Source organism: Penicillium canescens, assembly GCF_028828765.1.
Source record: "Penicillium canescens strain IBT 15451 chromosome Unknown utg000004l_segment0_segment0, whole genome shotgun sequence".
Classification (NCBI taxonomy): domain Eukaryota; kingdom Fungi; phylum Ascomycota; class Eurotiomycetes; order Eurotiales; family Aspergillaceae; genus Penicillium; species Penicillium canescens.
This window is the reverse complement of record NW_026703966.1, coordinates 1435986-1450096: the sequence shown is the minus strand read 5'-3', so window position 1 is coordinate 1450096 and position 14111 is coordinate 1435986. Positions and strand designations below refer to the sequence as shown.

Genomic DNA, 14111 nt, shown 5'->3' with positions numbered 1-14111 from the left:
TGCTCAGAGTGTGTACTTCATGGTTCAGAGTGCACCTATAAGATGCTGAAGCAGTCGGCCACTTCCAGTGCTTCAAATCTTCCGGTAGAGACCAGCTAATCTTCTCATCATTCAAGGAATGTGATAACCAGAGCCCAAAGATCAGCAGGCGTACCTCAGGCATTTGGTGAGGCTGTCAATGACACCATCTCAACCCAGCGAGGATTCGACTTTCTCTTGAACTTTACGCGTGCCGATGGACATCATGAAGCATACAACTACAGAATAGAGCATGAAATTGATGCTGAGCACGGTATCAATATGCCATCCCACCCGCGCCAGATGAAATATATGTCTCAAATCCATGGGACTTTTCCAAGCGGGGCCCAGAGAGAGGAAGAAGTTTTGAAATCAAAGTGGGATTGGGAAGCGAGATTAAGAAAGTTAGCTGAGTAGGGAGAACAGTAGACCGAAAATAATGCTTGAAACTATATGGTACTGTGGCTCGCGTATTTGAGATTATAGGACTTATACAGAAAGCACACCTGAAGAACTGATATATGGTACGCTCTACTAGCAAAAAGAACTAACCTGACGAAACATGCTTCTCAAGAACAGCAATAACACGCCGAAGAGAATCTTTCATCACGTTACCGTCTGCTGCATCGCCAGCATCTAAATCAATAACCTCCTTGGTTTCAAACCCATGACCCTGTCCGACGGCATTTTCAAAATAAGTGTCAACACCAAGAACCCTCAACTTCTCAGCTACCATAGAGCTCTGATCAAACTCAACCAAGTCATCACGATCACCATGCAAAAGAACAGTAGGCGGGAAACTCGGCGTCAAGCCGAAGCTCGCAGGAAAAAGGATCCGGTATTCCTCGGGAATAGCACTCGTGCCTTCTATGGTAATGCGCTGCGCCAGACCTGGACACCGCGTAAGGACATCCGCATACCGTGCAGCCTGATGCATTGTCCTGATCCACCTGATTCTCTGATCGGTGGGTGGATTTGCTGGGAAAGGATACCCGTCCAGCACCCTCCCGCTCTGCATTGCTGAATCGATCTCACTCAGGGATTTGTCTTCGTCATCAATTGGTCCCATCAGAGGTTGCCCGGGATGGATATGCCGCTTGCTTGCTGGATCAAGCATTCCATAAATGGCGAGAAGGGCGACGGGTCGAGGGCAACTTGGATGGGCTGCTGTTGCGAGGGCTAGATATCCTCCGGCACTGGAGCCGGCTATGATAATTTTGCTGCTGATGTTTTTGTTGACCCAGTGGACTGCGTCGAGTGTGTCTTGGAGGATGTCTAGACCCCTTGCTTCGGGGAGGAGCCTGTAGGATGCTGTTGCGTATATCCATCCTCTGTGGTGACAGGCGTTGATGAGCCAGTGGGGAGGGAATGTTGGTTTTTCGCCAATCAACTGGAGTTAGATAATTAGCTGAGATCCAGGGAAAAGAGTGAAGAGAGTGAAATTTTGCAGCAAAGTCGAGAACCCACCAGGAATCCGCCGTGGAAATGAAGGAGGACAATGCTGTCTTTCTGTGCGGTTGGAGGTTTGAAGATGTCAATCTCGAGGGATAGCCCATCTGCAGTCTTGTAGACATGCGTCGAAGTTTCCAAAGTCGCCATAGTGAGTAAATGACAGGGTATAATGGCAGAGATGCGCGTAGTTTAAGATTATCTGTAAGCACCCCTCATTACTCCACCCGTGGGCATGTTCCGCGGAACTCCCCCTATTGATATAAGTCGAGAAATTATATTCGGCGTGCGGAGTATATATGGAAATATTTATGCTGTGCCGGCATGTAGCCACTTTATACGAAGGACAGTCTATTTATCAAGGTCCACATGATCTACGCTCTATCGGCTACACTATAAGGAGATCTCCACTGAACACGGGGTTGAATTACTTAATTGTGTACTATGATATATACATGTGTATTATTGTGAATGTTGAAGTATGCTAGGTATGCCCTAGGCGTGATCTAAGTTCTGAGGCTAAGCGTCTTTAGCGTGGACATTGAGTTACATATTCTACGTCTTCCCTAAGATATATTGGTTATGTAAACAGGGTATATATTTTATGAAAGATTAGGCAGGAGAGCCGGGTGTAAAGAGGTAGGAAAGAGGTAGGTAGGAAGTATAGAAGTATGCTGAGTAAGGGTGAGCGAGGGTGAGCGAGAGGGTGATGTCAAAGTACAAGTCCTACCGAGTTCTCCTAACAAAAGGGGGGAAAGTATCATTGCATCGCGAGGATTGAACGGGCGCGAGTTGGCGTCATGTCAAATTAGGCGTGACGCACAGCGAGACTGCTAGGCCGTGGCTACGGAAACGGAACAACAGCTCTCGAGATACCGATATATATACGAAAACTACAAATAAACGAACAAGGAGACATGTCACCTTGCTGGTATAAACGCAGAAAGCTTTTCTTCCATTCTAGAAAAAAAGAAGAGCAGAGGTGATCAGCCCAAACGGGCACCGGATCCCCATTTTGAGCTCAAAGCCTCAAAAGAAACGGGATGGGAATAAGGGAATCATCGAAAGAAAAGAAAAGCGCAGAGAAAGGAAGAAAGCCGAAGAACTCATAGCCCGAGACGATCGAACCCCGGAAAACAATCATGATGTGCAGGCGTGCAGACGTCCACGGGTGCAGAAAGACCAGATTACATGATCTGGTCCTGGGTGAGGCCAGATGGGTGATCCTGCTGGCCTTCCATCATGTCGTCATGAGGAACGTTGGGGGTCATATACTTGACGAAGGTGATTCCGAGGGGTCGACCACCGTACTGGTAGCCGGAGAACTTAGCTGTTTGGAAGTTAGAATATGGGCTGTAAGTGCTGGAGATGGGAGACATACAAATGGCTGTCTCTGCTGTGTCTGCGGTATCGAATTGGACGACGCCAGTACCGCGGGAGCGGCCATTGGGCTCGTACTGGATCTCGGCACGGTCGACCTTTCCAATGGTGGAGAACAGATCAATCAAGTCATCGTTGCAGGTAGACCAGGGAAGCTGTCATCAATGTTAGCACCTCTACATCTTGCTGTCGGTGTCCACACTTACGTTGCGAACGTAGATAACACTGCTCTTGTCGCCGTTGGAAGTAGCAAAGTCAGTGAAGGGGTTTGGAGGTGCCGAGGCAACAGGAGCACCGCCGTGGTCGAAGCCACCACCGGGGAAACCACCGGGGGGACCGCCGAAACCGCCACGGCCACCAAAGCCACCGCCAAATCCACCGCGACCACCAAAGCCACCACGGCCACCGGGAGGACCGCCGAAGCCGCCACGGCCGCCGAATCCACCACCAAAGCCGCCGCGTCCACCGAAGTTACCACCGGGACCACCGCCAGCAAAACGATCCTCGCGGACCTCAAGGTTGCGGCCCTGCCAGTCGTAACCGTTGAACTGGGTAATGGCATTGCGGGCATCATCAGGAGATTCGAAAGCAACGATACCGGAGCCCTTGGGGCGTCCACTGGGGTCGGTGTGCACATCGGCACGAATGACGGCACCCTGCTGAGCTGTGATAGGGAACTAGGGTCAATTCCATGGGCTCACACTAGACAAGAAACTAGTCAAAGTCGGGGATTTCCAAGTTGCACTTACCAGCTTGGCGGAACAGATCTTTCAGGTCTTGCCAGCCAACGTTGAATGGAAGCTACAAAAGTGTTAACAAATTCTGAGAGAGATTTTGAGGGGATGGGGGTAAAAGAGAGAACAAACGTTTGAAACATAGATTTGACGGCCAGCATTTCCCGGAGCACCGCCGAAACCACCACCGAAGCCACCACGACCGGGGCCGAAATCACCACGAGGAGGACCACCGACGAAACGGGGCTCGGCTTCACGGTCCTTTCAAATCGGGTCAGTCAAGTTTGACAGACAGAGTGATATAACATACCTCACGAACGTAAACGAGACGACCCATCAGGTTCTGGTTGCTAAGCGTGTTGACAGCGTTCTGTGCTTGCTCCCTGGTTGCGTATTCCACAATCCTGATATACTGTTAGTAAACGCCCTCGATTTGAACAGAGACATCACTCACCCGCATCCCTACAATATCCGGACAACAATGCCCAGCCCGTCAATCCAACGTCCATGCAAAAGAAAAAACCAACCACGAAAAATCAGGGAGTAGAAAGGAACCAGCCACTCTACGTATAGGCGCCCACCTTCGACATTCCATTAGGAAGAAGCAAAACATCGGCGAAGAGAACCTCTCCAGCTGTACAGCGTGGGAACACCCCCCAGTCAGCCTCAAATCAAACCAACAACTCTCAATATCACCCCCAATTGCAACGGCCCTGCTCACCCTGTCTCATAAAATCTTTAAGGTGATGCCACTTGACATCGTAGGAAAGGTTGCCCACATAGACCCGACGGTCTTGCTGCGACGAGTCGCGAACGGTTTGCATCATGTTCTCTTTGGCGACGGTGCGATCCTCAAATCTGGCAGGCGGATAACCACTGCGTCCACCGTAAGGCGAGCCCGACGGTCCAGCAGCACCGGAGTTGCTCAATGGGGAGCGAGAGCGACGTTCGGGGGAACGACGATCAGGGCGACGGTATTCGTCACGGTCACCACGGTCACCACGGCTGCGAGAACGGCTGCGCGGCGAATACGAACGACGGGCACGGCGGGGACTGCGAGAAGAACGACGACGAGGCGAACGAGATCTTTCGCGCTGTACGTAGTCAGACATGACGAATCAGATATATGATGCAGAAATAGAGATGGGAAAATGGGGAAAGGTGGTTCGGAAGGCAGTCGCATTGCACTCCGAGGGGTGGGTCTGGGTCATGTGACCCGCTCTGGGGGAGGTCTCAGTTGAGGACCTTCCGGGGTTGGGAGCTTGGGGGCACTCGCGCACACGTTCCGCGCACAGCGCATGAGCTCTGAAGTCAAAAGCGATGCCATGGAAGTTATTTCCTTCCAGGCACCGGACCACATCCGGAGGATATCTGATCAAACAGACGTGGCGGCTTCCGCCCCCCGCACTGACCACACCTCATCCGGAGTTCGCAGTTCGAGGGAGGTATTGTATGTTGAACCCGAGAGGAGGTGTAGAAGAAGAAACGAAATCAACTTACTTGGTATGGGCGGTAGACGTCTGCTTGGGAAGGTAGTCAATATCCAAGAAAACGATAAAGGGGATGAGAAAGGAGAGGGGAAGGAGATGAAAGGATCAGGCGTCAAGGTTGGGGGGTTAGCAGGTGATTGGATGGGGAACGACCGGGGACCTCGAGAATGTAGAGTAACGAGTAATACAGTACGAAAAAGAAAAGTGTAATATAACTCACCCATGGTGTCGAGATGCGTGGAGGTAAGAACGAGGAAAGAAAGAAAGCGGAGAAGAAAAGAGTGAAGAGTGAGGAGTGAAGAGTGAAGAATAAAGGCGTTGAGGATCCTCAAGTCTCTAGGTCTGAAGTAAGGAAGAGAAGAAACATGATCTCTGATACTTGACACCTCGGGGAAAACCCGTCACCGCCCGGGCCAATGTAGAGCTATAGCTCTGTAACAGCGATTGAGCCAAGTTACCAGTATAACCAGTATGGGGAATATAATTCTTTGTTACTGCTGTATATGTGAGGGAGTAAGTACTCCCTTGGTACCGATTATATGTATGCCACCTACAATATCTACCTGAAAACTACCTATCACGTGGCCGCCCTTGCCGTGGGCCAACACCTGCATCTACATGTACTGGCTGCACGTATTTCAGTTACTCCAAACTGCCACGGCCGGTATTGACCGGCAGGATGCAGATCAAACAGAGACAGTCGTGTTCCATTTCATCTCACTAACACAAAGCGTAAAACCCCTCAAATCCAAAGAATGGGAATCAAAAGAGACAAATCCAACTGCGCCACACCCTGCCGAAAACGAACGCCTTGCAGCATAGTTAATGCTGTAGAAACGAGACTATAACAGTCTGAACGAGAGGACCAAAACGCCTAAACGCAACTAGGACGTGTTGTGAGAGGCAAGGTCGGCGTACATGTACAGACAAAAGAAAGATGAAAATATAGGAAAGATGGGAAGAGATGCGGGAAAAGGATACGGAACGGGATGCGGAAAGAGTATCAGAAAATATAGAGAGAGAAAGAGGCGGGAGATGGATGTGAGAGAAGGGACCATCTATGCAGCCACATTGGTAGGGGGATAACGCCCAGGAATCTTCATATCCATAGCGACAATGCTGTCAGCCTTAGGACGAAGCAGCTCGGGTGGGATCTTTCCAGGAACCCCACCAGAAAACTGGATTGAATCATCTGCCAGGCCACGGTATGGGACTCCAGCAGCCAGAATCTTGGGAACCTCATGGTTACCATCGACCGAGGTAGCGGTGGTGTAGTTTGTATAGTCCGTAGTGTTAGTGTTGGTGGGTGCCGTTGATACGCTTTCACGACGAGCCACCTGGGGAGGAGCCGAGTGGTCACGACGGTCGGCGATACCAACATTCGAGATGGCAGCAAGAGAAGCGGCATCTCCATCGGATCGGATGGCCCGTTCATCTGGGTTGGAAGTTTCCGGCTGTGCCTGCTTCTGTTTGGCTACTATTGCTGCCGGTCCGATCCAGTCGCCGTAATAGCTATCGTGTTGAGTTATTGGGGGGCGAGATCGCTCCGTTGATTCCTCATTTCCCTGGTAGGCCCGGTAGGAACTGGTGTCTTTCTCGCCACTACCCGGCGGCCGTGAGCCGTCGTCAATGGCACTGGGGCCGTCATGGTATGACCCGGCCGCGGCTAGCATATCTCGACCGGCGGAGCTGTCCCCGCTTGATGGAGACAAGGGCGCCTGGGGGTGACGGTCGATTTGGACGTCACTGGGAAAGGCACCCCCGGGCTGTCGAGTGGCAGTGGTTGGTCGTTCGGAGGCCAATACCACAGAGCCCGCGGAGTATGGGGTGCGATCAGCCTCATCATCCTCCATTACCTCATTGTTCATTGACCTGCCGCTCACGCTGCGGACGTGCTTCCGCACAAAAGCATTGCGCGCTTCACCTGTCTTGTTGATCAGGCTCTCGATGTCCTCGTACCATGACATCATGGTCTCGTGGGACTCGGCGCGGAAGACCCACGAGTGGCCCCGGTGCATCGCTCCAGTCTGTCGGCCTTTCAGCATGAACTTGTGAGAGCTCGAGTCTTCCTGTGAGTGGGAGCCGAGCTTCTGCTCTGGCAAGTAGAGCGACATGACTGGAGTCTGCCATGCCACACGATCCGCCGACTTGAACTCATGGAGATGCGTCGGCGACAGAACATACCTGGGATTGATTAGCCAATAGCTACAACGTGCTCACAAAAGGGGACGTACCATCCAGGAGTATAACTCTTGAGATACTTGCTCTTGCGCTCCAACATTCCAGCTCTGATCTCGGCAGCAGCCGGATGATCCTTGCCGGGGTAGGTGATGTTCTCCACATTCCGGAGGGGAATCCGAGGATCAACCAGCTCGTCGGTGTCGGCGACAAACGAGTTCCACTCATGGTCCTGGGGCATGGAGATCGGACCCGTCTGGAGCTTCTCTACGGTGTCGAGAGCCTCATTGGCCTCGCGACGGAGGATACTTGCGTAGGCATTGTATGCTTTCTGGATCTCGCTCACGACAATCGACTCAAGCTCACGGCCCGAGTTCTCCAAGTTCAAAAAGGCCTGTAGAAACGTTAGTTCCGCGGTCAATTGGTACAACGTAAGGTATTACGAACCCGGTGTAGGTAGTTCTCCTCCTCAATCTGCTTCTCAACCTGTCTCTCCACATTCAGGCGCATGATGAATGGATCACCCTTGCCGGATGTTGCGGAAGGATCAGTATCGACAAGCCCGAGAGCCTCGTGCAAGTTTCGCACAGACTTGCGTGTACCGTCGATCTCCTTCTCGACGGTATTCTTGAAATCACCCGAGAGGTTCTTGATCTCCTTGGTTTTCTTCTGAAGATCGCTACGCAGACCAGTCAGTTGGCTGATCACTTCCACCTCCACCTCAACAGCCTTGTTGGCCTCCGTGTAACCCTGTCGGTGGAAGTCACGGAGGATCTCAGTCGCATCGGCCAGACCACCAGACTCCAGGAAGCCCGGCGGCAGACTCTGGTTATTGACGACATTGGACGCAGATAGGAACAGCTTCGCTTTAGTTTCGTAAGACTTTTGCACTTCCTTAAAGAAAAGAATCAAGTCCTTGAGGACCTTGCGCCAAGCTACAGTACTCGTCAGCGAGGTTCCATAGGGTATGCGCGAATGGAGTCAAGCCCACCTCCAAACCGGTTTGCCAGCACTTCGGTCGGGTTCCCAGTAGTCGGGATGGGGACCATGAAAGCGCTATTGGGATCATCTGAGCCTTCAGTGTGATACTTTTCCCGATCGCCCAGGCTCAGACTGCGCACACTACCTGCGCGCATGCTTCGGCGGCTCCCATTCCGTCGCAAGCTGCCCTTCTTGCTCAGGGAAGCCTTCTTTCGCAAAGTACTCCCGCGGGATGGGGTCTCGGAACGCACGCGGGACATTTGCGAGACCGAGCGCTGTGGCGCCGGGTTATCGAGCGCGACCGAACTGCGACGGCTGGCGGTATCGAAGTTCTCCCTAAACCGGGGATTGTGGGGAACTTGGGTTGATTCGAGGGCACCGGTGCCGTAGTATGCTGAACTGCCCGCGAACGAGTTGGGTCGGGAGGATTGGGATCCGTATCTGCGACTCAGGGCTCCTGGGTCGTTGGGCTGCGGGATCATGTATGCATCCTGTGAGGGCGTCTGCGGCCGCGCGGCCATCGCCATGTCGGGAACGTGGTTTACAGTTTATGATTTATGCCGGTCGGAGGATAAGTCGAGAATGGTAGGTAGTCGTAAAAGGGAAAGAAAAATCAAGGATCTTAGCTCCAGAACTCCTGAAGTGGCGCCTTTTGGTTACCAGGCGAACGGAGGCAAATATTGCGGGGAGTAAAGACCCCACTCGAAGGTCAGGGGGAATAGGGAGAAGATCGAAATTGCAATCAATAAGCATGCGAAATGTAAATTGCAAATATGCAGCGATATAGGGAATTTAGGAAATCAAGAATGAGATGACGTCTACGGCTCTCAAGAGTGATGACGCCCAAGATCGGGATGCCCGGGAGAGGGGAACTTAAGAGTCTTTGACGTATGGATCGGAATTCGAAGCCGATTCCAATTGACTAAATTATTGACAAGTTAATTAATTACATTATATGTTACTTGGTATAACCTTACTGCTAGTTCACTGCTATACTGTATCTTATACTGTAGCTGCTCAATTTGGCTGCCTGCTGTGGCTGATGAGCTCCGCCCCTGACTATATAACCTAATGCTCAAGTTCTCCAGTTCGCTCCACTCAATAGGGGCTAATCATTGCCACCAACCCCCCTGATCTCCAAGCGATGAACAGTGCATGACGTCGAGATCGGGGGAGAACACACTTGGAAGACACTTCGAACTTTCGCCCCTTGCTCTGCTCTTCCGGAATACCTTCATCTGGGAACGTACCTCATATACTTCGATTTATGGTTCTTGGGTTCCTGTCTGAGTCGCAACTATACACCGAACCAACCATGCCAAACCCAGCATGCAGATTCAATGGTCGACCCGGGGGCCCGGGTGTACCAGGATAAACCTGCTTCGTAGTTATTCCGTCATAACTATATCTTGCTTAACTGTAGAATGACACAAGTCATGGACTTCGGTAGATAGCGCTATTACATTCGCCTGTAGGGCTAGGTTCATTCTGCCAAAGACCCACAGTATATCCACTATAATACTTACAGGTCATGATGAATCGTGATTTCTGCTAGATCTAACAATAACCACATGCTTGGTAGACACGTTAATATGAGTTACTATACCTAACTCGCCTTTCTATGTGCACTTCAACAATATTGCGTTATCAGACTCACTCAGGGCAGCAGTCTTGACTTATCATAGTTTCGAAAGCCGCTGCTTATCCAGATGTATCATCATAAATGCGGACTTGAGGACAACATTTTCATTGTTTCTAGATTCATTGCAACAGCTATAAGGTTGGCCATAGATAATGAGAATATTTGGGTAGGAATAAGTATAAATATTCGCTCTATTCTGTCTATGGTTTTCATACAAAACATAATCATCCTATTTCAAAGTTCAATTAATTCAAGCTACATTTAAAATGTCCAATGGCCTTGTCTTGATCGCCGGTGGCACCGGACATGTGGGATTCAGAACCCTTGTGACTGCCTTGAAGGCTGGCTACCACGTTCGAGCTGCAATCCGTTCCGAGTACAAAAAAAGACTGAGATTCGCTCTGCGCCATCCATTAAAGCCCTCAATCTAACAGATGAGCTTACCTTCATCATTGCACCAGACCTGATGGTTGATGGTGCATACGCGAAGCAGTAAAGGGCGTAAATTATATCATTCACCTTGCGCCACCCATCATTCTCAAGGGAGAGATCAAAACCAAAAGACTATGAGACAACACTTGTTGAGCCTGCCGTTGCGGGAACAGTCAATATCCTGAAAGCAGCAATCAATTCGCCTGATATCAAGCGTGAGTGTTTTGATCAGTCCTCTGTTGTTGCAATCGCTCCCGGAGAATACTTTTTCGAGAAAGATCGGAACCAAAGCTCTCGCCTTTGCACCCGTCCTTGGAGCCAATTCCGATATCCCCCTCACTGGATCTGGTGTCCACGTTGATGATGGTTGCATTCATGCATGTAAAGGGCCTTGACCCTGAAGTCCCAGCTGGAAGCTACATCGGGAATTTTGACGACTAAGCTGGAACTGTTTGGCACAATGCGACAGAGATTGCTGCTGAACACTTCCCCAAAGCAGTGAATGGCATCCTTCCTAATAATGGTCTACAACGTACCAGGAAGCTCAGGGTGAATGCGAAGAAGATAGAGGAAGTTATGGGTGTGAAATTCCTCAGCTTTGAAGAACAGGTCAAGAGTGTTGTTGGGCATTTCCTTGAGCTAAAGGGCAAAAAGGCTGAGTAGCTGATCCAAGCACATGGATCCGCTCACTTGGGCCCCGTGTTAGAAAGGATATTCAGGTGCTGCTCTTGATTTTCATTGGAACCTCGCTTTGTATTTACTGTCTTTGTCAAGCTTCATGTGACGATCTATTTGCACATGCCCGAAGTGTATTGATATAGAAGGAGTCAGTGGTAAGAGAGATATATAAAACGGAAGATTGGTTCCAAGACTACATAATGCAACCCGTGCGAGTTCAATAATCATTTTGTCGATTTTGACTACCCACTTCCTGCTGTTTATCTGGATTGCCTCCTCAAATAAGACATGTTCAATTCCACTCGAGCGAAGGGCTGCGAAAAGAGATTTACTCCAGAGTGATGTTGCTCGTCGAACTTCCGCATTTTTCCTCTGACTCTCACTAAAAATTTTGACACCATCCTTGTTCTATATGCCTGGCTTGCGGTCTCTTTGTCTTCTTACAGGGCCTCTGTCTTCTTTTGTCTTCTTACGGAATCTTTGTCTGTATGGTCCCACTTCATTGTCCTGTTTCACTCGCAAGGCTTCTTATGGCTCTTTTGCTCCTCTCTGTTCATGTAGATAATCCTGATGGTGCGCCAATAAGACTAATCCGAGGTATATAGTGCGTCAAACTCCGTCACTAAGTAATTATATCAAACCTATCAATCTCACAAACCCAACAATTACTCAAATCCATCAGTTACAGAAAGAAGTAATTGAAATCATGACCCCGATTATCAACAACCTTCCTTCAGACAACCTTCCAGCGGACGTTGACTATCCCGTGCAAGCTGATCCTATCAAAACAGCCGCTGACCCAATTGCTGGCTACCAATTCGGTAGGTATCAAATCATGGGAGCTGACCGACAGATGTGGATAGAAGATCCGAAGACACCTATGTGTCCAGTAGAGCGCTCATTACTTGACATTACGGCGATGATTACGGAGTTCACACGGGGACAACCGATCTGGTACATTGAGTATGATAGAATCTGGGACCCCCCTTTCAGGATTCTCGTTGACCTGGAGAGAATGGATCTCCCAACAACTGGCCATTACCATCAGTTTACGATTTGCAAGGAAAGCACTAACAAGGTCAGGCGGCCTGTGCCCAACCACCATGACTTGTTCACAGGACCGGGCGTTTTGGTTGTGGCACTAATGTACAGAGCCGACGGGCCCATGTGGTCTGATATTGCCATTGCGCAATACAAAACCCGCTTCCCGATCGATACTCTGCAACATATATATATCGACAACTGCACCAATACCGAGACTGAACCATTGGTCACTATGCTTATGGGGGGCTCTCAAGATGCATGGTACGGTATTACTCCTCAACAGTCCAAGACTCAGGTGCCTACGGTCTTTGAGTATGGCACACCATCTTATCAGGCTCTTCTAGGATCTGCGACTGGTAAGGCAGTCGCGGCCCTTATTTTGGGGGCTTTCCCAAGAGGTACGTGGCGTATCGCCAAAATTGCTTGCTGGTACTACTGGGGTATCAACATGCGGTTCGATATTGAGCCAGTCCCTCAACCTTCTCTTTACACCGAGTCTTGAATACCCGCACCAGATGGGTTTCTTAGTGGATGCAGACAAGCAGACTTTTTATTTCCTATGCAATTTCTTTAGGTAAGTGGCCCGATCCTAACGTTATCTAAAGTATTATTTAGAGTTTATTTTCCTGAATGGATTTTTTTGTCTTTTCACATAATCATCCAACAGTATAGATTAAATAGTTGTAGTTGTAAGTTCATTGTCCATTTTAATAGCTTGACGTTAGTGTGGCGTTACAAGTAGATACCTTGACTCTTTGATATGCGTGCGCTGTCATTGGCCCGCTGGCAGTCCGGGGATATTCCCCTCATTTTAGATCTTAGGGTATTGTTCAGCTCACAATATGGGCTAAATACTTGGTCGATGTTGCTTGCCTTAGGAATACACAGATTCCCGAATGCTGTATTCAAACCCGGGCTCTCCGTCCAAGTTCTACGGCTTAATTGGACCGCACAACCCGGGTCATGTTTCGATTTGAAGATGTGTATTGTTTGAAATTTCCTGAAGACAGAAGAAAACCTAATCGGATTGACTTGTCCGGCATGCGAAGTAGGTGGCGTGATGTGGGGGGGGATAATTTACACAAAGCAACGGGGAAAGGCGGATCGAAAGGAATGCAGGTTTATGACGCAGGGACCGGGGATGTGGGAACCTCAACACCGTAAGCCTCCTTAATGCGCTCAGCGCGTCGCTCCTCATAGCCGGGGCCGTAGATACCTGACAAGTAGAGTTAGTACCAATATATAGCAATGACCGAACATGTAAAGACATACCACGTCCCTCGCCCAACTCGGCGACGGTCTGCTCTCCGGGAGTCTGGAACGCCTTGCGCAGCTGCTGGCGACGGTCAAACTCGTCCACCGATGTGTCCTTCTTGTATCCGAACAGAGAACCGCCGGTGTACTCGAATGCGGTCATAACGGCCGAAACGGCGACACCGTATCCGAGCAAAGCGGGGAATGTGCGGACTGTGAATTGCGACCGTTAGCTCTTCCGAAATCCCATAGCGGACTCAATTGAACTCAGGACTCACGTCTCAGACCGAGAATGGCACCGGAGAAGAACCCACCAAGCGCGGTGTTGTAGTGGTCCTCCTTCTCGCGCAGGTTGGCGGATGCAGTCTTAACGAACGCATAAGTACCACCGACGGCAGCTATCGAATGACGGGGTTAGCAATTGAATAATGCTAAAGCGCAATTTACTCGTTTCTCATACCAAAGACACCAATGGTGCCACCGCTGCGAATGAAGATGCCCAGCGGTCCGTGGTTCCGTCTGGAGAGGGTGTTCTGAGCGGCGGAACCGAACAGACCAACAGCACCAGTCAGCATGGTAGCCTTCATGGCAACTGACATGGCATCTTGAGGGTGATAGCTGTGGTCTTCAGCGTGGTGCGCCATGATGTCTGATAGTAGGGATGGGCTCAGTGCGACGGATGTGGTTGGCGGTTAGGATTTTGGGGGTTCGCATCTGCCACTCTACACCGGCATCCACACCGCCCGCCTCTCTAGAGCTCTCACGATAATGAGATGCGTCTTGGTGCTTGCTCTTGGTTTCATTGATTCATGTCAGAAAATCATTTTGAAT

General features: G+C 50.2%; 7 protein-coding genes across 7 annotated transcripts; 2 read left to right on the top strand and 5 right to left on the bottom strand.

Moving 5' to 3' along the window:
* Positions 1–565: 565 nt before the first annotated feature.
* Positions 566–1617, bottom strand: N7446_005886 (alpha/beta hydrolase; the record flags this gene model as incomplete). The annotated part of the gene is made up of 2 exons (XM_058514634.1): positions 566–1408; positions 1486–1617. 2 exons carry the CDS (start codon positions 1615–1617, stop codon positions 566–568), a joined length of 975 nt encoding a protein of 324 aa, XP_058371812.1.
* Positions 1618–2082: 465 nt separating this feature from the next.
* N7446_005885 (uncharacterized protein) lies at positions 2083–4041 on the bottom strand (the record flags this gene model as incomplete). The annotated part of the gene is made up of 7 exons (XM_058514633.1): positions 2083–2797; positions 2849–3002; positions 3054–3511; positions 3597–3648; positions 3714–3842; positions 3892–3993; positions 4036–4041. The coding sequence occupies 7 exons, from the start codon at positions 4039–4041 to the stop codon at positions 2655–2657; spliced, it is 1044 nt and encodes a 347-aa protein (XP_058371811.1). The 3' UTR covers positions 2083–2654.
* Positions 4042–4273: 232 nt separating this feature from the next.
* Positions 4274–4693, bottom strand: N7446_005884 (uncharacterized protein; the record flags this gene model as incomplete). Its single annotated transcript, XM_058514632.1, has 1 exon — positions 4274–4693. The coding sequence occupies one exon, from the start codon at positions 4691–4693 to the stop codon at positions 4274–4276; it is 420 nt and encodes a 139-aa protein (XP_058371810.1).
* A 1436-nt stretch (positions 4694–6129) lies between these two features.
* Positions 6130–8757, bottom strand: N7446_005883 (SLM1 family PH domain-containing protein; the record flags this gene model as incomplete). Its single annotated transcript, XM_058514631.1, has 4 exons — positions 6130–7255; positions 7306–7643; positions 7697–8184; positions 8241–8757. 4 exons carry the CDS (start codon positions 8755–8757, stop codon positions 6130–6132), a joined length of 2469 nt encoding a protein of 822 aa, XP_058371809.1.
* A 1381-nt stretch (positions 8758–10138) lies between these two features.
* N7446_005882 (uncharacterized protein) lies at positions 10139–10368 on the top strand (the record flags this gene model as incomplete). Its single annotated transcript, XM_058514630.1, has 2 exons — positions 10139–10225; positions 10261–10368. The coding sequence occupies 2 exons, from the start codon at positions 10139–10141 to the stop codon at positions 10366–10368; spliced, it is 195 nt and encodes a 64-aa protein (XP_058371808.1).
* Positions 10369–11688: 1320 nt separating this feature from the next.
* Positions 11689–12528, top strand: N7446_005881 (uncharacterized protein; the record flags this gene model as incomplete). Its single annotated transcript, XM_058514629.1, has 1 exon — positions 11689–12528. One exon carries the CDS (start codon positions 11689–11691, stop codon positions 12526–12528), a length of 840 nt encoding a protein of 279 aa, XP_058371807.1.
* Positions 12529–13014: 486 nt separating this feature from the next.
* N7446_005880 (Tim17/Tim22/Tim23/Pmp24 family protein) lies at positions 13015–14050 on the bottom strand. The gene is made up of 4 exons (XM_058514628.1): positions 13741–14050; positions 13559–13678; positions 13299–13493; positions 13015–13242 (listed from the first exon to the last, which is right to left on the bottom strand). Exons 1-4 carry the CDS (start codon positions 13922–13924, stop codon positions 13148–13150), a joined length of 594 nt encoding a protein of 197 aa, XP_058371806.1. The 5' UTR covers positions 13925–14050; the 3' UTR covers positions 13015–13147.
* Between the last annotated feature and the right edge of the window lie 61 nt (positions 14051–14111).